Source organism: Rhinoderma darwinii, chromosome 8 (assembly GCF_050947455.1).
Source record: "Rhinoderma darwinii isolate aRhiDar2 chromosome 8, aRhiDar2.hap1, whole genome shotgun sequence".
NCBI classification, from domain to species: domain Eukaryota; kingdom Metazoa; phylum Chordata; class Amphibia; order Anura; family Rhinodermatidae; genus Rhinoderma; species Rhinoderma darwinii.
In genome coordinates, this window is record NC_134694.1 from 8,554,019 (window position 1) to 8,572,101 (window position 18,083).

General features: G+C 39.8%; 2 protein-coding genes across 2 annotated transcripts; one reads left to right on the forward strand and one right to left on the reverse strand.

Annotated features, from left to right (window-relative positions):
* Positions 1-1,854: 1,854 nt before the first annotated feature.
* Positions 1,855-10,712, reverse strand: LOC142658954 (immunoglobulin lambda-1 light chain-like). Its single transcript, XM_075834558.1, has 4 exons — positions 10,630-10,712; positions 4,455-4,558; positions 3,871-4,224; positions 1,855-3,430 (listed from the first exon to the last, which is right to left on the reverse strand). Exons 1-4 carry the CDS (start codon positions 10,710-10,712, stop codon positions 3,102-3,104), a joined length of 870 nt encoding a protein of 289 aa, XP_075690673.1. The 3' UTR covers positions 1,855-3,101.
* Positions 10,713-13,897: 3,185 nt separating this feature from the next.
* Positions 13,898-17,099, forward strand: LOC142658576 (lysozyme C-1-like). The gene is made up of 4 exons (XM_075834149.1): positions 13,898-14,087; positions 15,515-15,673; positions 16,542-16,620; positions 17,033-17,099. Exons 1-4 carry the CDS (start codon positions 13,952-13,954, stop codon positions 17,097-17,099), a joined length of 441 nt encoding a protein of 146 aa, XP_075690264.1. The 5' UTR covers positions 13,898-13,951.
* The last annotated feature ends 984 nt before the right edge of the window (positions 17,100-18,083 follow it).

Here is an 18,083-nt window from a genome sequence, read left to right on the forward strand (position 1 = left end):
GGCTCTGGGGTTTATTCAGAGCTCTTCTTACGTTGGATGATGCCCAATGCATTATTTTCTGTTGGTGCACTACTCCATATGGTGTACTGTCACACAGTGTATGAATAACCATACCATACAGTGTCTAAATAGTAGTACCATACAGTAATCTAATGAAACTGCTATCCAATTAATATTAGGATTTGTGGTGGTCGCCAACCATGGGTTCCAAGTAATCTGTGGAGCCCCTTTCAACAGGGGCAGCTGACTACACAGGTTGCTCACCCCTAAAGCCAGTTCTTGGTCTATCCAAAGAGCGGTGGTCCATTACTCATGTCCAGGATTTTGCTGCAACTACTATATACTGCATTAACTTAGAGGTTGGCCCAATTTTAGCAAAACCGACCAAGGTGATCCTGTTAATTGTGATACTGTGCCATGGGGCACTATTTCTTTGTTTTTAGCAAATTTCTTCTCTAATGTCTCCGATGTAAATAGGATCATCATAAACTCTTTAACCTCTTTAACAAAGTTATATAAAAAGCGTACTCATGTGGACAAACAATCAGACAACGAAGCTGGTTGTCTAAATATAGGCCTTTAGTGGGTTTATCAAGTTCATCCTTTAGGAAAGCTTTAACACCCAACATATAACTTTGTGATTCACTGTATGAAGGTGTTTAGGTGCATGGTTTGGATGGAGCAACCTCAAATGTTCTCTACATTGACCTCAAAACTTTTAAAAAATTGAACTATTTAACTTTTTTTCTCATTAGGCATCAATGCAAACCCCACTACAGTGCCTTTGCAGAATCTCTCTCTATTTCCCTCTCTTGGTGTATTCTGTGGGGTATTTTGGTTCAAGTTCCCTAGCAACACCTTTTTGTCTTGACTGGGTGACTGCCTTTTGAGGACATATAGCTACTTGTACTTAACTGGATATTTGCTACACAACAGACTGCCTCTAAGTGCTAAACGGACTTGTTTGAAGATCCCTCTCGGGGAGCTTGAAATTTCAGTTGCACCTTTAGGATAAAAAAAGAAAAACAAGCAGAAAAAAGTGCTGAAAAAGCAAGAATTGCTACTTTTATAGTATCCATGTATTTAGAAGAAGGACTGTTTTAGAAAAAGTTGGGTCCTGGGCAAAACGCAAGGTAGGGCCCTCTCACCCACCATTTTTATACACATAAACACACATACATAAGCAATTGGTACCAGAATATGTATTCCAGAATACTACCAGGCCTAACCTTAATCTAGGGTTGTAACAGGCTTAATAAAAACATCCCTAGAGATCTAGGGCAGTAAATGGCTAAATGGAGACACTCTTGTTTATCTAGGGTAGCGAAGGGGGTTAACCATTGAATACTTGATTACCTAGAGTAGTAGAGGGTTTTATGTTAGCATTCCTGAAGGTCTAGGGTGGTGAAGGGTTAATAGTGCCAATAGTCTATGGAAGTGAAGAGGATATATCAATGGCAGTCAAAGGCAGTGAAGGGGTTCATATAAACATCTGTGGTGGTCTAGGGCAGTGTAGGGGATACTGTTTACATTCCTCATGGTCTAGAGCAGTGAAGGGGTTATGATGAAATTTCTGGTGATCTATGGCAGTGATGTGGTTAATTGTAAAATCCCTGGTGGTCTAGGGCACTGAAGGAGTAAATGTTTATATTCCTGGTGGTCTAGAACTAATAAGAGGTTTACAATATGCAATGTGCAGTAGTCTGCATAGGAACTTCCATTCCGAAGCCTGATAGGAATAACATTCAATATTTATAAACATTTATTTAGAGAATCTACTATATTAATGTCAGAAAGTGTCTTTATTTGCTTATGAAATGTATGAAACGTCTCATAGATATATGTTATACCAGTTACAACAGAAGTTTTTTGTATAACTCAAAATAAAACTATATGACTGAAATTTTCTCCCAGTACTGTGCTTTTATGAAGGAAATGTGTGGTCAGAGATTATGAGAAAATTCATACATTCTGTTTTATCTTCGCTACTATATATAGTCATCTAGGGTCTAGTAGTCCATAGTAGACCAGATGGCCTTCACAATTGTAATGCTTTTTATATTTGATTATTGATCAGATTACCAATCTGTCTACCGAGCCAGTATATCTGTCAGGGGTTTTGTAGAACCCATAGCTGTACCATAAATGTATACTTTCAGATAACGAATTAATCTTCAGTTACAAACTTCTAGCGCAGCAGTGGACCTATAAATTGGTGTTAGCAGGGATCTAGCACTAGGGGGTGCAGTGGTATCAGTCACACCCAGGATTATTAATGGCACATTGTAGAAGAGGCCCTGTTGCAGATTTTTCATTGGAGCCTAGGAGCTTCAAGTTATGTCTCTGGGTGTGAGTTTGCAACCGGAAAGATTGAAATAAAGTAATGATCGTAAAAGAAAACATTCAGTCAGGATGTTCTGTCATATAACCCACTGAAGAACACGACAAGGGGGCATCTAGTACGCCTAGAGGAGAGAAGGTATCACCATAATCAAAGATGGGGATTCTTTACTGTAAGAGCAGTGACACTATGGAACTGCCACACAATGTTGCGATGATTGATTCATTCAACAAGTTCAAGAAGGGCCTGAATGCCTTTCTTGAAATATATAATATTGCAAGTCATGAGTACTAGATTCTGGACATGGGACGTTGGTTCTGGGATTTTTCTAATTGCCATAATTGTAGTCGAGAATTAACTTTTTCCCCTAATATGAAGCATCTACCTCATAGGAATGTTTGACTTCCTCTGGATCCACACAGTAGGATTATAGATTGGACTCGATGGACCTGTATATTTTTTCAACCTTATCAACTGTGAAGAACCCAAAATTTAACTTCTCACATGTGTTACTTTCAATTTAATGGTACTTCAATTTTTGTTAGAGGTTATGGTAGAACCCATAGCCATACCCTAAATGTATGTTGTATCTTGCAGGTCCATGTTATTAATCAGTCCTCTGTTACAAGCCATAAAGACCAGTAGTGGATCTATAGTCTGGAGTAAACTTTTGTCAAAGCTTGTCACATCATATAATGATCAGAGGGTGGAAATCAAGGTCCAAGGTCTAGCTTCATGAAGTAATCATTATTCGATGATTCTATGTGTCTCTGTAACAGTGATGTAGATCTTTCTTGATGAGAGTCCTTGAGGAATCATGACGTACTTCACAAGAAACTGATGAGAGATTTCTTCTGCTTTGTGACGTGACCTCTAGGATACTAATTATAGTGTAGACATTGTCTTCTTCGTCTAGAAAAGGTTCAGAAATAATATTTCCTTGGAAAGTTTCACCTTCAAACTTCCATGCAATCTCTATCACTGAAGGATAAAAACCAGTGGCCAAACAGGCGGCATAGAGAAGACCAGGGTCATCCAGAGATGCTTGACTACTCATGAGAGAGACAGTCGGAGCCTGAACATCTTTACCTGCAAAATATGATAGATAAGATTGAATTGTCCAAGACTGCAATGTAACATCTATGAGGCCGTTATATGTGGGGAGATGTATTTCTTTACTGTGAATTATGATTATATTATATCTGCTAGATGTTTGAGCTTTGTCGTATTGAGTGCCCTCTTGTGGGAAATAGAAATCAACTGCAATAAATTCAGAAATTACAAGGACTTCAGGAGATCATTTTATTCAGCTTTACTACATGATCCCAGGGGTCAGAGTGCTACTGAGTCATGTATTGAAGCCTATTATGTGTAATACTGTCTGCGGAGCCATTGTGTTTGAGCCTATCGTATGTGTGACGGTCTTTTGAGCCATGTATCCAAGCCTAACATGTGTGATACTGTCAGGTCAAACAAGCAAACCCCTTGGAGATACATGAATGAATCTTATGGAAATCAGTGATACCTACCCCCATACACGCTGAGCTGTGTTCCGTCCCCCCAGACTGGAAAGGAGCCATTACTTGTAAGCAGACACCAATACAAGGCACTGTCCTGCACGGTGACATTTGTGATCAGCAATAAATGGGCATGGCTGCTGTTTCTTATTGGCTGGTAACGTCCCAGAGATTCACCGGGCCAGTGTATGGTGGAGTCATTTCCATGGTAGAGAATGAATATGGGTGCAGCACTTGGCAATTGCTTGAACCAATTAACATTGAAATCCTGAATATCCCCACCGTCCACCAGACATCCTAGCACAGCCGTGCTGCCGTCAGACACAGAGACTTGCTCGTACTGGTGAACCCAAACCTGGATGGTACCTTCAATACAGTAAGCAACACAGTGTTAAAGATGGCAGCAAGAACATCAACATAACCGCATAATCAGAAAATTACAGATTACTTATTATAAACATATTTCTACATAATTTTGGTATTTTGTATTTTATGTGACTACTAATATAAGAAAAATCTTAAAATATTGGCGTTTTACACAATGGTCATTAGAGCACACCCAATAGGCTGACATGTCCTGTTTTCTGCAGCTTTACTGTGTAGACTAATGCAGAGGCATCTCATTATCATTAGAGGAGGTGTCAGCAGAGTCATCTCATCATCACTAAAGGGTGTGGTAAGCAGAGACATCTCATTTTTACTAGAAGTGAGATTCAACATTATTATCACTATAAGGGTCAGCAGAGTCATCTCATTATGACTAGAAGGTCCAGCAGACTCATCCAATTATCACTAGAAGGGTCAGCAGAGTCATTTCACAGTTATTAGAGGTAAGGTTCAGCATTCATCTTATCACTATAAGGGTTCAGCAGAGTCATCTCATTATCACTAGAAGGACCAGCAGACTCATCCAATTATCACTAGAAGTGTCAGCCGTTTCGCGTGTTCCCACACTTTGTTAAGGCTTAAGCGTTCCAATGAACAACATACCTTCTTATACAAACGAGACAACTTTAATGATACATAATAAAGCAACACTGCTAAACACAATAAATATTTACCATATTATTATAAGACAGAGTATACACCTTAACGCAAATGTCTCCAGGTATAATAACATCTTTCAGTTTATATTGTTGCGATATTTCAGATCCAAAGGTCCCAAAGCTTCTTAAAATTAATTCTGCTTCCTTTCGATGTCACTTATGGACCTTCTGGACAGTGAGTCAATTAGTATTGGAGCCCCAGATGAAAGATTTGTTGGTGGTTTTGCATCTAATGTTTATCCTGCCTTGCCTGCCGGTTTCTCTTTGAATATTTTCTATAAGCAAGTTGAGAGAAATGTCGGGGATCTAATATATCCAAAAGCCAATTTAAATCTGACTATGGGGGAACAGAATGCCTCGCAATGACTACCCATAAAAAGATTATTCTGAAACCAGCATTTTTTGTGTGGAATTTGAGCAACATAAAATCTATACTGTAAAGAACCCTTATATGAAATAATTGCAATTGTAGTTACGATTCATAGACGATGTTTTCATTGATTGGTCCAAAACATCTGGTGAATTCATCGATTTTGTATAATACACGAGTGACAACATAATGAATAAGAGATTCGCCAGTAAATTTGGTAGACATGAGATTGAATTTTTAGATGTGTTGGTCACATGAAACAGGGGAATTAAAAACAAGAGGCTATCGAAAACCTACAGCTACAAATGCCCTACTAAGATATGAGAGCTGTCTCCTGTATCATGTAAAAAGGGCCTCACCCTATCATCTTGTTTAGACTTTTTAAGAATTTGAGAGACGTTCTAATTAAGGGCTGTTTCGTTCAACTGGCTTTTCCAAAAATTTGGTTGGGTGAGGGCCGTTTCGTTCAACTGGTTTTACCATAAATTTGGTTGGGTGAGGGCCGTTTCATTCAACTGGTTTTTCCATAAATTTGGTTGGGTGAGGGCCGTTTCGTTCAACTGTTTTTTCCAAAAATGTGGTTGGGTGATCTAATGCCGAGAGTCAACTATAGATGTGGTCACTGTACATTTTGCAGCCAGCTCCGTCACACAAGATACCTAAAGTTGGGAAGCTTCAGGATTGAGGTGTATAGCATCACCTCTAGGACCAAATGTGTTGTGTATGTCGTCACCTGTCCCCGTAATCTCTTTTATATTGGGAGACTCTCCACCCGATGTTCAGGAGATTCGGGGAACACCTTCAATGACTTGTTAGATGAGAGGTTTCCCCTCGATTGATAGAACATGTGCTCACTTGGTGGAAATCCTAGAGAAAGGAGTTTTGCGGGTCTCAGGAGGTAATAGACATAATCGTTTGCTTCAAAAGCTACAGATGTCATTTTAAGAACAGAAGTTTTGGGATCCTTGGGTCTCAAAGGCCGCAACGTTCATTTTTAAATTGAAATATGTTATTATACCCGAGACACTTTTGTTACTGTGTCGTAAAATGTTGAATACTCATTGTGTTTAGCAGTGTTGTTTTACTATGTATCATTAAAATTGCCTTGTTTGTATATAAAGGGGAGGGGTTAGTTGTAACGCTGGGGCCTTGACAAAGCGAAGGTACACGCAAAACGGCCGGAGACAAATTACTCTTCATATCTTATGACAGCTTTTTGCTAATAAAGAAAAAGCTTTGCTAGATGGTGAGTGCCGTGGAATTTTTCTTCTGTACGTTAACTACTGGGATCTACCTCTGCTTACCGCCGACCACCACCGACCACCACCTGTTGCAATCTGTTACAGCTGAGACCACAAGGAGTTTGGGCATGGTGCTGGGACTTGTGTTACTCCTGTAGACGTAGCAATGCGGTTTGTTTTTCCTTTACATTAATTTATCATTATCAAAAGAGGTGAAGTGTAAAGAGGTGTCAGCAGAATCATCTCTTTAGCAGTAGAGAGGTCAGCACAGTCATCTCAATATCATTAGGGTAGGTCAGCAGAGTCACCTCATTATAATTTAAGGGGGTATCAGCAGAAACATATCATCATTAGGGCAGGTCAGCAGAGTCACCTCATTATCATTGGTGCAGGTCAGCAGAGTCACCTCATTATAATTTAAGGTGGTATCAGCAGAAACATCTCATTATCATTAGGATGGGGGATTTGATGACAGTTAACAGCTCTATTGTACTGCTGGGCACCTGGATAAGCCAGGATAGTAACACTATATACTATACACACAGATAAGGCTGGGTATGCAGCTCCCCTGTCACTCTCTGGTCTTCAATACTTTCTGGAGACTGTAGTGTCTATTAACACTTATCTGACCATTAAGGGTCCTCTTACATGGCCCGACATGGGCCTGGTAAATGAGCACCAATCAATGAGACATCTCGTTAATCCTCGCTGGTTTGCTCCTTTCACAAGGAGCTATGTTTGCGGATGGGCGGTCATTACTACAATCGCTTGTCCTCACACTATGATCACTCGTCCTCATCATGTTGGCAGCACATATCCCTGTTTACACAGGGAGATGTGCTGCCGGCTATGATAATATTTCTTGCAGCATAAACAATACAATCAGCCGATGAATGAGCGTTTGCTCGTTTATCAGCTGATCGTTGCAATGTTTACACAGGGCGAGATCATTCTGTGATCGTTTTCCGATAATTGGCCCCTGTAAAAGGGCATTTACTCTCATTCATTGCAGCTGCCATAAAGCACACACTTCCTGCTGCACTGTCCATACAGAAAATAGAAGGAAGGGAGTAACTCCATTATTGCCGCCCCCAAGGGAATTTTTTGAATTAAAAAGAAATAGCTACAACATGAAAAAAAAATATATTACTATTTAATTCATGAAACAAATGAGACATGCCCTATAAAATAAAGTCGCATCTCTCAAAATGTCACATTATGTCACCGGCTGGTGCCTCAGACTGTGTAGCCAATGTCGCCACGTAGCAGTGACATCAGCAATATGTCACAACAATGTTACTGTAGGTGATATCACAGACTTCTAATGATTATACCTGCGACAGCGATTGTTATACAATGCTTACCGGGAAATAGTAGGCACATAAGGAAACAGGTGATGGCGGCTAACCTCATGACCGGGTGTTGGATGTAGCCGTTTCTTGGTTGGTTCTTTAAGGCGGGTTTGTATATCTGGAGCGTGAATTTAAGGAAACCTATAAAAGCAATACGTAATCTTTATTAAATATACGAAATAAAAGCCCACCCCTGGATCGGCATGTAATGTCAGACTTTTTCTTAAAGGGTCACTTCCCCTGAAGTCAGCAGCTTAGTAAAGAAGAACTTCACAGCACCCCTTACTCCATAGGCAATCGTGTACATCACAGCTGCAGCTACTATGGGAGTCCCAGAGAAGGGGGTCTCAGCTCAGGTTGGACCGATCCCCTTTACTATGGGCTAGATGAGCCTACACAGGGCTCCCCCAATCCACAATCATGGCAACTTTTTGGTCGGTAAAATACACAGGGGGTCATGATGCCACTCCTGAAAGGGATAGGAAGGGGGTGAAGGATACAAACAAGCCCAAGGCGCTCCTGTCCTGGGAGAGTGGAGTGTGATTGATTGACCCACCAACAGCGGAGTGCCCGACTTTGCAGTGCCCCTGTTTGCCACTGACTGCAGGGCCTGGTCCCAGACCCTAATAGGATGAGGAAGCCACGTGTGATGTACCTATGATAGTCCTTCTGTTATAGTCATACCTTCTGCTTATGAGTAGGACTGAGACGTGACCACTGGAACACCAGGACCTGGACATTAATCTACAGGACCACCAGGGACATTTCTATCTATGACACAACAGCTGAGAATAGTATTGGGGTCAAGACATTTTAGGGGGCAATAAGAGGCAATGTTGTAAAGCTGGAGACAAGAGGAGTTCCTAGTCTGGTGAACCCAAGAGGGTAAATATAGGGAATCGGTAATCCAGTCATCATCCTTGTATTAGGGGATTAATATTTATGCAATTCCCTAATAGAGGCTGTCACCCATTTAGGATCCCCCTCTTTCAGTCAGAGCAGGGAGCAGTAGTCGTCGTACCTCTCTAGCCCCTGGTTTTTGTCCATTAAATCCAACAGGTGCAGTGAAAATCAGCATTTATATTGCAGAGAGAGGATACTTCATGATCACTTTGTCACTAGGGGGCCCCCTAATTTGAAAGATTGTGAAATTTTCATAATTGTCTCTAGAGACAAAGGCAAGTGGAATGGGAAAGTGAAAGGTTCTAAACAGTCCAGTAGGGGCCACAAGTCACATACACAGGATATGAGAAACTCTCAGCGGAAGCAGTTAGGAGCAATGGATTGTGACCGGTCCCTAAAGCACAGACAATTCATAAAAACATTCACAATTCTGGAGGAAAACAACAAACTCTTATTCCCCTGAAGGAAATAACAACATGAAAATAAAAATCACAAGAAAGTACAAAATTATGATACTGTCTGCTAAGCCGTGTATCTAACTCTATCATGTGTCATACTGTCTGCTGAGCCTTGGTGGGGTCATGTTGGGAGTTGTAGTATTCTATGTGTAGAGTATGATAGATTTGCATTATGTCATATCCAGTGGTCAGGTCATGTTGGGCGTTGTAGTGTTTTATGTATAGAGTATGATAGAATTGTATTATGTCATGTCCAGTGGTCGGGTCATGTTGGGCGGTGTAGGAGAATATTACATCTGTATTATGGTCATGTTGGGAGTTGTAGTGTTTTATGTATAGAGTATGATAGAATTGCATTATGTCATGTCCAGTGGTTGGGTCATGTTGGGAGTTGTAGTATTCTATGTATAGAGTATAATAGAATTGTTGTATTATCATGTCCAGCGGTCGGGTCATGTTGGGAGTTGTAGTGTTTTATGTATAGAGTATGATAGATTTGCATTATGTCATGTCCAGTGGTCGGGTCACGTTGGGCGGTGTAGGAGAATATTACATCTGTATTATGGTCATGTTGGGAGTTGTAGTGTTTTATGTATAGAGTATGATAGAATTGCATTATGTCATGTCCAGTGGTCGGGTCACGTTGGGTGGTGTTGGAGAATATTACATCTGTATTATGGTCACGTTGGGAGTTGCAGTGTTTTATGTATAGAGTATGATAGATTATGTTGTGTCCAGTGGTTGGGTCATGTTGGGAGTTGTAGTGTTTTATGTATAGAGTATGATAGATTTGCATTATGTCATGTCCAGTGGTCGGGTCACGTTGGGCGGTGTAGGAGAATATTACATCTGTATTATGGTCATGTTGGGCGTTGTAGTGTTTTATGTATAGAGTATGATAGATTTGTATTATGTTGTGTCCAGTGGTTGGGTCACGTTGGGAGGTGTAGTGTTTTATGTATAGAGTATGATAGATTTACATTATGCCATGTCCAGTGGTCGGGTCACGTTGGGAGGTGTAGGAGAATATTACATCTGTATTATGGTCATGTTGGGAGGTGTAGTGTTTTATGTATAGAGTATGATAGATTTACATTATGTCATGTCCAGTGGTCGGGTCACGTTGGGAGGTGTAGGAGAATATTACATCTGTATTATGGTCATGTTGGGAGGTGTAGTGTTTTATGTATAGAGTATGATAGATTTACATTATGTCATGTCCAGTGTTCGGGTCACGTTGGGAGGTGTAGGAAAATATTACATCTGTATTATGGTCATGTTGGGAGGTGTAGGAGAATATTACATCTGTATTATGGTCATGTTGGGAGGTGTAGTGTGTGCAGTAGTCTTACATGTTATTGTTGGCCGTGTATGGGTTAATATTGCGTCCTGATCACTCACCTGACCCTCTCGTCCTCGGTCACCTTCACATTAATAGATGTAGTCAAGGCTGCGTCCTTGGTAGACAAATGCCTCTTTCCCATACAGCTCGGGAGGAGGAAGGGGGTGGTTGTCTGCAGCTGTTCGTCAGTTACTGGTTTTCTTGTTATGATGGGACATTTATATATTTAACATCACAACACGATCGTGACAGCAAAATAATAGCAAAATATGTTTTTTACTGCAGCCACATGAAATTGTTGTTAGAAGCGGCCATTGTCCCCATTATGTAAGGGTTAATTATTTCTTCATTATCTCTGGTCATTATAGACAAGACACACAGATCAGTGCAAATGAACCTACAACGACATCCACTGATATAATATATAGTAACGTAATGCAAAATAATGTATTATACAATGTAATATAATCTATAATATAATGCCAAGTACTAATGTAGTGTAAAATAATGTAATATATAATGTAATATAATCTATAATATAATGCTAAATACTAATGTAATGTAATATAATCTATAATATAATGCTAAATACTAATGTAATGTAATATAATCTATAATATAATGCTAAATACTAATGTAATGTAATATAATCTATAATATAATGCTAAATACTAATGTAGTGTAATATAATCTATAATATAATGCTAAATACTAATGTAATGTAATATAATCTATAATATAATGCCAAGTACTAATGTAGTGTAAAATAATGTAATATAATCTATAATATAATGCGAAGTACTAATGTAATGTAATATAATCTATAATATAATGCGAAGTACTAATGTAATGTAATATAATCTATAATATAATGCCAAGTACTAATGTAATGTAATATAATCTATAATATAATGCGAAGTACTAATGTAATGTAATATAATCTATAATATAATGCCAAGTACTAATGTAATGTAATATAATCTATAATATAATGCTAAATACTAATGTAATGTAATATAATCTATAATATAATGCTAAATACTAATGTAGTGTAATATAATCTATAATATAATGCTAAATACTAATGTAATGTAATATAATCTATAATATAATGCTAAATACTAATGTAGTGTAATATAATCTATAATATAATGCCAAGTACTAATGTTATGTAAAATGTAATATAATGTAATATAATATAAAATTCTAATGTATTGTAAAATAATATAATATAATGTAATATAATATACAATGTAATATAATGTTATATAAAGTAATATAGTTTAGTAAAATATATAATGTAATATAATATACAATGTAATATAATGTTATATAAAGTAATATAGTTTAGTAAAATATATAATGTAATATTATGTAATATAGCTTGCTGAAAAATGTAATATATACTGTACAATGTAATGTAATATATAATGTTATGTAATATATCATGTAATGTAATATATATTATAACATAATTTAACCCCTTAATGACCGGGCCATTTTGCACGTTAATGACCAAGGATTATTTTTTGTTTTTTCACGGTCGCATTCCAAGAGTCGTAACTCTTTTTTTATTCCGTCGACATAGCCGTATAAGGGCTTGTTTTTTGCGGGACGAGTTGTATTTTGTAATTGTACCATTTTTAGATGCATATAACATATTGATTAACTTTTATTAACTTTATTTTAGGAGAGAATTGAAAATAAGCCGCTATTCCAGCATTAATTTTCACGTTATAAATTTACGCCGTTTACTATGCAGCGTAAATAACATGTTAACTTTATTCTATGGGTCGGCACGATTACAGGGATACCAAATGTGTAAAGGTTTTATATGTTTTTTCTACGTTTGCACAATAAAAACCCTTTTAGAAAAAAATTACTTGTTTTTGCATCGCCGCGTTCCAAGAGGCGTAATTTTTTTATTTTTCCGTCGATGTGGCCGTACGTGGGCTTGATTTTTGTGGGACAATGTGTAGTTTTCATTAGTACTATTTTGGGGTACATAGGACTTATAGATGAACTTTTATTTTATTTTTTATGGGGGGAATGGGAGAAAAGAGAGAATTTTGCCGTTGTTTTTTGCGTTTTCTTTGGACGCCGTTCATCCGGCGGTTTAATTAATGTGTTCATTTTATTGGTCAAGTTGTTACGATCGCGGGGATACCATATATGTGTATGTGTGATTTGTTTTGACCGTTTTATTAAATAAAACCACTTTTTGGGGCAAAAAAGTAGTTTTATTTGACTTTGACTGTAATTTTTTTTTATTTTTTTTTTCACAAACTTTATTTAACGGTTTTACTTTTTTTTTTTTAGTCCCACCAGGGGACTTCACTATGCGATATGCCGATCGCATATATAATGCTTTGGTATACTTCGTATACCAAAGCATTATTGCCTGTCAGTGTAAAACTGACAGGCAACCTGTTAGGTCATGCCTCTGGCATCGCCTAACAGGCAGATGCTGAAGACAGACCTGGGGGTCTTTGTTAGACCCCCGGCTGTCATGGAAACCCGACGGCGACCCGCGATTTGTTTGCGGGGGCGCCGATCGGGAGACAGAGGGAGTTCCCCCCTCTGTCAAACACATTAAATGCCGCTGTCACTGTTGACAGCGGCATTTAATGGGTTAAACTGCCGGAATCGGCGCGTGCTTCGATTCCGGCAGTTGCAGCAGGAGCCAGGCTGTGTATAACAGCCGTGCTCCTGCCGCTGATCGCGTGGGTAAACTGTCAGTACCCGCGCCATCACAGGACGGATATATCCGTCCTCCTGCGCGAACTAGCAGCTGCTGAGGACGGATATATCCGTCCTTCGGCGTTAAGGGGTTAATATAATAATCTATCCTACCATTAATCTTGATCTCTATGGTGACATTCAGTTGCAATATATGTGTCTAGATGACAACCAGTATGGCCACTTTTACAGCTCCTTGACACCCAGCTTTCCCAGACCCTTGAATACCAAAACCTGCCTGGTATTTTCTTATTTTTAAACCTGCTTCGTTTTTTCTTCTTTTGCGCCTGCCTACTTTTGACGTGCTAGAAGAGCCGTGGACGCAAGACCACACAACTAGGCAGATTTGCCATTTGGGAATATTGGTCCTATTGGTTGTCACCCAGCTTTCCCAGAACCAGATATTACTAGGAGTGTATAGCCAGGCAGATGTGTAGATTAGTGTCACTACCTATAGGGCAGCTGGAAGCTTTTCCACTGACGTATTTCCATTGTGAATAACAGCTCCATGTTATCTATACATTTATGTAAGGCAGGTTAATGGTTTCTTAAAGGTGCAAACAAACCCCGCCTTATAAAGTCTGCCCGGTCCTGTCTCCACCGCTCCTCTTCAAGCCCTTAGAACAGCCAATAACCCGCACAATGAAGGCTGTTTTCTGCCTGATCTTCCTCGCTTTCTTCGTGGCCAGCGAAGCCAAAGTCTTCACCAAATGTGAGCTGGCCGCAGCCCTGAAGAACGCTGGTCTTGATGGATACTATGGCTACAGTCTGGCCAATTGTATGTATATGACCTTCATCTTTTCCTATACGTTGATGCCGCTATCTATGTAGTGATGTCCATCCAATGGTCTCTAGAGAATATCCATTAAAAAAAGGTTCAACGGACTATATGCCATAGAGAGAGTCCTGGTAGGTACTAAGGGAGAAGCTCAGGTTGGCCCATTCTTATTCCACATCATGGGCATTGTGATCCTCTGCACACTATGCAGCACTAGGAAAGGAGGAGAAACCAACCTGAGGGTCATGCCACCCTTCTTTTCTACAAGGGATGGGAAGGAGAGGGCAAACAAGCATAAGGTCCAACAGTATACATACTACAAAGGAAGCCCGAGTGTTACCGTTCTCAACATGTGGACCCTCTAAGAGGCAATTGGTTTGATGCTGGCAAGACTGGAGTGCTGAGTCTTAGGGATCTTTCCATTGTTTACCCTTAACCCCCTCAAGGAGGCATAGACTTTCTCATTGGATTCCCAGGTGCAGTCCCCGTAACAGCCAACGATTATTGGCAAGTGTGCGGAAGGAACTGTAGCATAGTCAGGAAAGGAGCCAATAGTTGTCACCAGAGAAACTATAAGGAGGCGACAATCTACGGAAAGAGATAGTAATAGTAGTCAGAAAACACGGCAGGGGTCAGAACCAGGAGAAGGACAACAGGTACCAGGTGACCAATCCAAGGAGCAGGATAGAATCAAATCAAAATAAAAAAGTCAAGGTCATGGTTAGGATCAGTGTTAAGGTCAAGAATAGGGCTAGAACCGGTGTAAAGCGCAAGGACAAGGTTAGGATTAGTGTTAAGGTCAAGGTCAGGGTTAGGATCATTGTTAAGGTCAAGGTCAGGGTTAGGATCAGGAACCTTTTGTGACCGAAGGCTGGAGCTATGGCTGCCAACAGGGACATGCCGCTGGAATGGATGGAGGTGAGTAATACAATGTGTCTATTATGGAGCCCCTGGGGGAAAGGGCACATTCAAGCTCGGCTAAATCCCTGAGTGGTGAGAACCTGTGCAGGTTCTACAAAATTAGCAAACAATGGGGTAAGGATCATGAGAAGGAGATGGGGCAAAAATGCACCAATTCCTCCTGTATCAGGTGGTTAAGAGAGTGAGACCGAGAGGGCGCAGTAATAAAAGAAGGTCCACATTCTGATTTCTCCTATGGGACCCACCTTCTCGATGTAAACCTATGGATAGGTGGCTACAGACATGGTATTGGTTGAGGAGCAACGGTTATGGGTCTCACCGCCCTTTTCACCTTGAAAAGATGTAAAGGAGGAGATAAGGTAACATTAACCGGCATGGAAAAAATGGCTCCTTTTGATGGAAAAGACGAAATGGTCTTCATTGATGATAATCATTTTCAGATCTTCCATGTATTTACCTTAGGTGGGTCTTTTTGTATGATCTTATCGAGTGATTTCTCTTTAAAGGGATGTGTATGGCTTACTATGAAAGCCGCTACACCACCAATGCAATGTACGACAATGGATGGAGTCGTGACTATGGAGTCTTCCAGATCAACAGCTACTGGTGGTGTAGTGATGGAAAGACATCCGGAGCTGTCTCTGCTTGTGGCATCAGCTGTAATAGTGAGTAAAGATAGAAATGAAGACGTTTTCCCTAATTGTTGCTTGCATGCTAAATATCTTAACAGGTATTTCCAGCTACGAGGGTGGCCACGTCTCCCGGAAGAACTTTTCACAGTTGAGAGAGCTAGTGGTTTGGTTGCCTAACTAACCATACACCACCAGGAGCTCCTTTCCAGGACCTGCTTCTGACGTTGTACAGTTACAATCGCAACCGGACCGCCCTATCTCTCTGGTGCCTTCTCTTCATCTTTAGCCATCATTTTAAACTTCTGATCAGAGGCTTGGCCAAACTTCTACAAGAAAGATTATACAAAATAAATATCATTCCACTGATAACTGGGTTGAAATTGCTCTAAAATTCCCAAATTTTATTAAATTAGGTTCCTTTATTGTTCAATCTGAGGTTGTCTTCCTCCACATAGGGGCCAACATTTGTAAAAACTTGCAGAAAATGTGTGGGAAAAAAGGTGTCAGACTTCAGTGAGCCCTTTTTTATCTAACATGTTAAGAGAGTTTCCACAGTCTGGTGCTACAAATCCAGGAGCCTAAGAAATTGTGTGTCATTTACGGTTAATAGTGGGAATATTTTCTTTTTGCTCCCACTATGACAGATCTCTTGATAGACTTTCTATATTGTATGATTTCTCCCATTCATCATGTAAAACCATTCCTAAATATATCTATAGTTTCTTTTTCATTTCTGATAAAGAAGATGAATGGCAATACCATATCAGTAGATAGCTACAGATGGAATTCCCCTTTAAGCTTTAAATACTACTTTCTCTACTGTTCTTAGGAAAGCACTCGATGACATACATGATACATTTAAACATCTAACAAAACAGCTTTTAATATGATTTTCTTAAAGGTTTGATGAATGATGACATCAGTGATGACATTACATGCGCCAAAAGGGTTGTCAGAGATCCCAATGGCATGGGAGCCTGGTAAGTAACTTTGTTGTGTAATTTCCCTTAAAGGGCTTTTCCAAAAAAAAAAAAAAAGCTTCTGTTCTGTTTCCCTTCTAGAAATAGTGCCATTCTTGTCCATAGGTTGTGCCTGGTATTGCACCCAGCCCCATTCACTTAAATGGCGCCCCGCTGAAATACCAGACTAAGCCCCTAGACAAGATTGGTGCGGTTTCTGGAATAAAGGAGATTTGTTTTTCTGCTGCAGCATAAGGTACAATTACATTTTTTCCCATTTAGTCTCCTTTTCATTTAATTTGCAATTAATATCAGAAAAATCAATGACCAGTAGAGACCATATTGATCTTGATAACTTCGAGTAAATCAAGGGTCAATATAAGAAGATTAGATGGTAAATGGCAGTATTATGAGTGTTCTTAATTTTTTAAAGGGTGGCTTGGAACAACTACTGCAAGAACAAGGATGTGAGCAGCTATGTCAGTGGATGTGCTTTGTGAAGAGGAGTCGGAGACCCCATGGCGGTGCCTTCAAAATCTCCACAAATTCTTTCAGATTATGGTTGAACTGCAGTTACCAATAATTCATGGGAATAAAGTTTTTGAATGTAACAGATGCATTTTATTCTGTTTTTCTTGGAATATCCATTGAATTGGAAAACTTGAAATTAACTGTAGGAGGAACGGTCCACTAAGATAGGCAATTAAGGGAGAAGGTCTCAATTTGGTTGTAGAAAGTGAATAAGATTATGTTACTTCCAATCATTAAACAAATCATCAAAGCCAACAACCAACAATGTCAGCCACTTTCTGTCTGATTTTCCTATTCATGGCTAGCAAACCCAGGGTCCACCAAATGTGGTGAGCTGGTCAAAGTCCTGAAGAATGCTGGTCTTGATGGATACTATGCCTACCGTCTGGCCAACTGTATATATATGACTTTAATATACTTTTCTACCTCTATCTGTGTAGTGATGTCCATCTTATACTCTCAAAAATAGCTACACGAAAAAAACACTTATTGGGTGTATATGGCATAGAGAGAGCCCCTGTAGCTGCTCAGGGAGTGAGGTGCGGGCAGAAGCTCAGGTAGGCACCATTCTAATTCCTCATCATGGGCAATGGGATCCTCTCCACACATTGCAACTCTAGCATCATTAGTCCCACAAATAACTCCCCCTATAGTGCTCCACAGATAGCCCACCCCTGTATATAGCCCCGCTGTAGATATAGCCCACCCCTGTATATAGTGCTCCACATATAGCCCAACCCTGTATATAGCCCCCTGTAGATCTAGCCCACCCCTGTATATAGTGCTCCACAGATAGCCCACCCCTGTATATAGCTCCCCTGTAGATATAGCCCACCCGTGTATATAGTGCTCCATAGATAGCCCACCCCTGTATATAGCCCCCCTGTAGATATAGCCCACCCCTGTATATAGTGCTCCACAGATAGCCCACCCCTATATATAGCCCCCTGTAG

Excerpts from the sequence above, each read along its gene's own strand:
- LOC142658954 (XM_075834558.1), bottom strand. The coding sequence starts at position 10,712 with ATGGGAAAGAGGCATTTGTCTACCAAGGACGCAGCCTTGACTACATCT. Across the intron at positions 4,559-10,629 it reads ACCGAGGACGAGAGGGTCAG|TAAAAATGAGATGTCTCTGC; the intron begins GTGAGTGATCAG and ends TCTCACTTCTAG. Across the intron at positions 4,225-4,454 it reads CCTCTGCATTAGTCTACACA|GTACCATCCAGGTTTGGGTT; the intron begins GTAAAGCTGCAG and ends ACTGTATTGAAG.
- LOC142658576 (XM_075834149.1), top strand. The coding sequence starts at position 13,952 with ATGAAGGCTGTTTTCTGCCTGATCTTCCTCGCTTTCTTCGTGGCCAGC. Across the intron at positions 15,674-16,541 it reads TTGTGGCATCAGCTGTAATA|GTTTGATGAATGATGACATC; the intron begins GTGAGTAAAGAT and ends ATTTTCTTAAAG. Across the intron at positions 16,621-17,032 it reads CCCAATGGCATGGGAGCCTG|GGTGGCTTGGAACAACTACT; the intron begins GTAAGTAACTTT and ends AATTTTTTAAAG.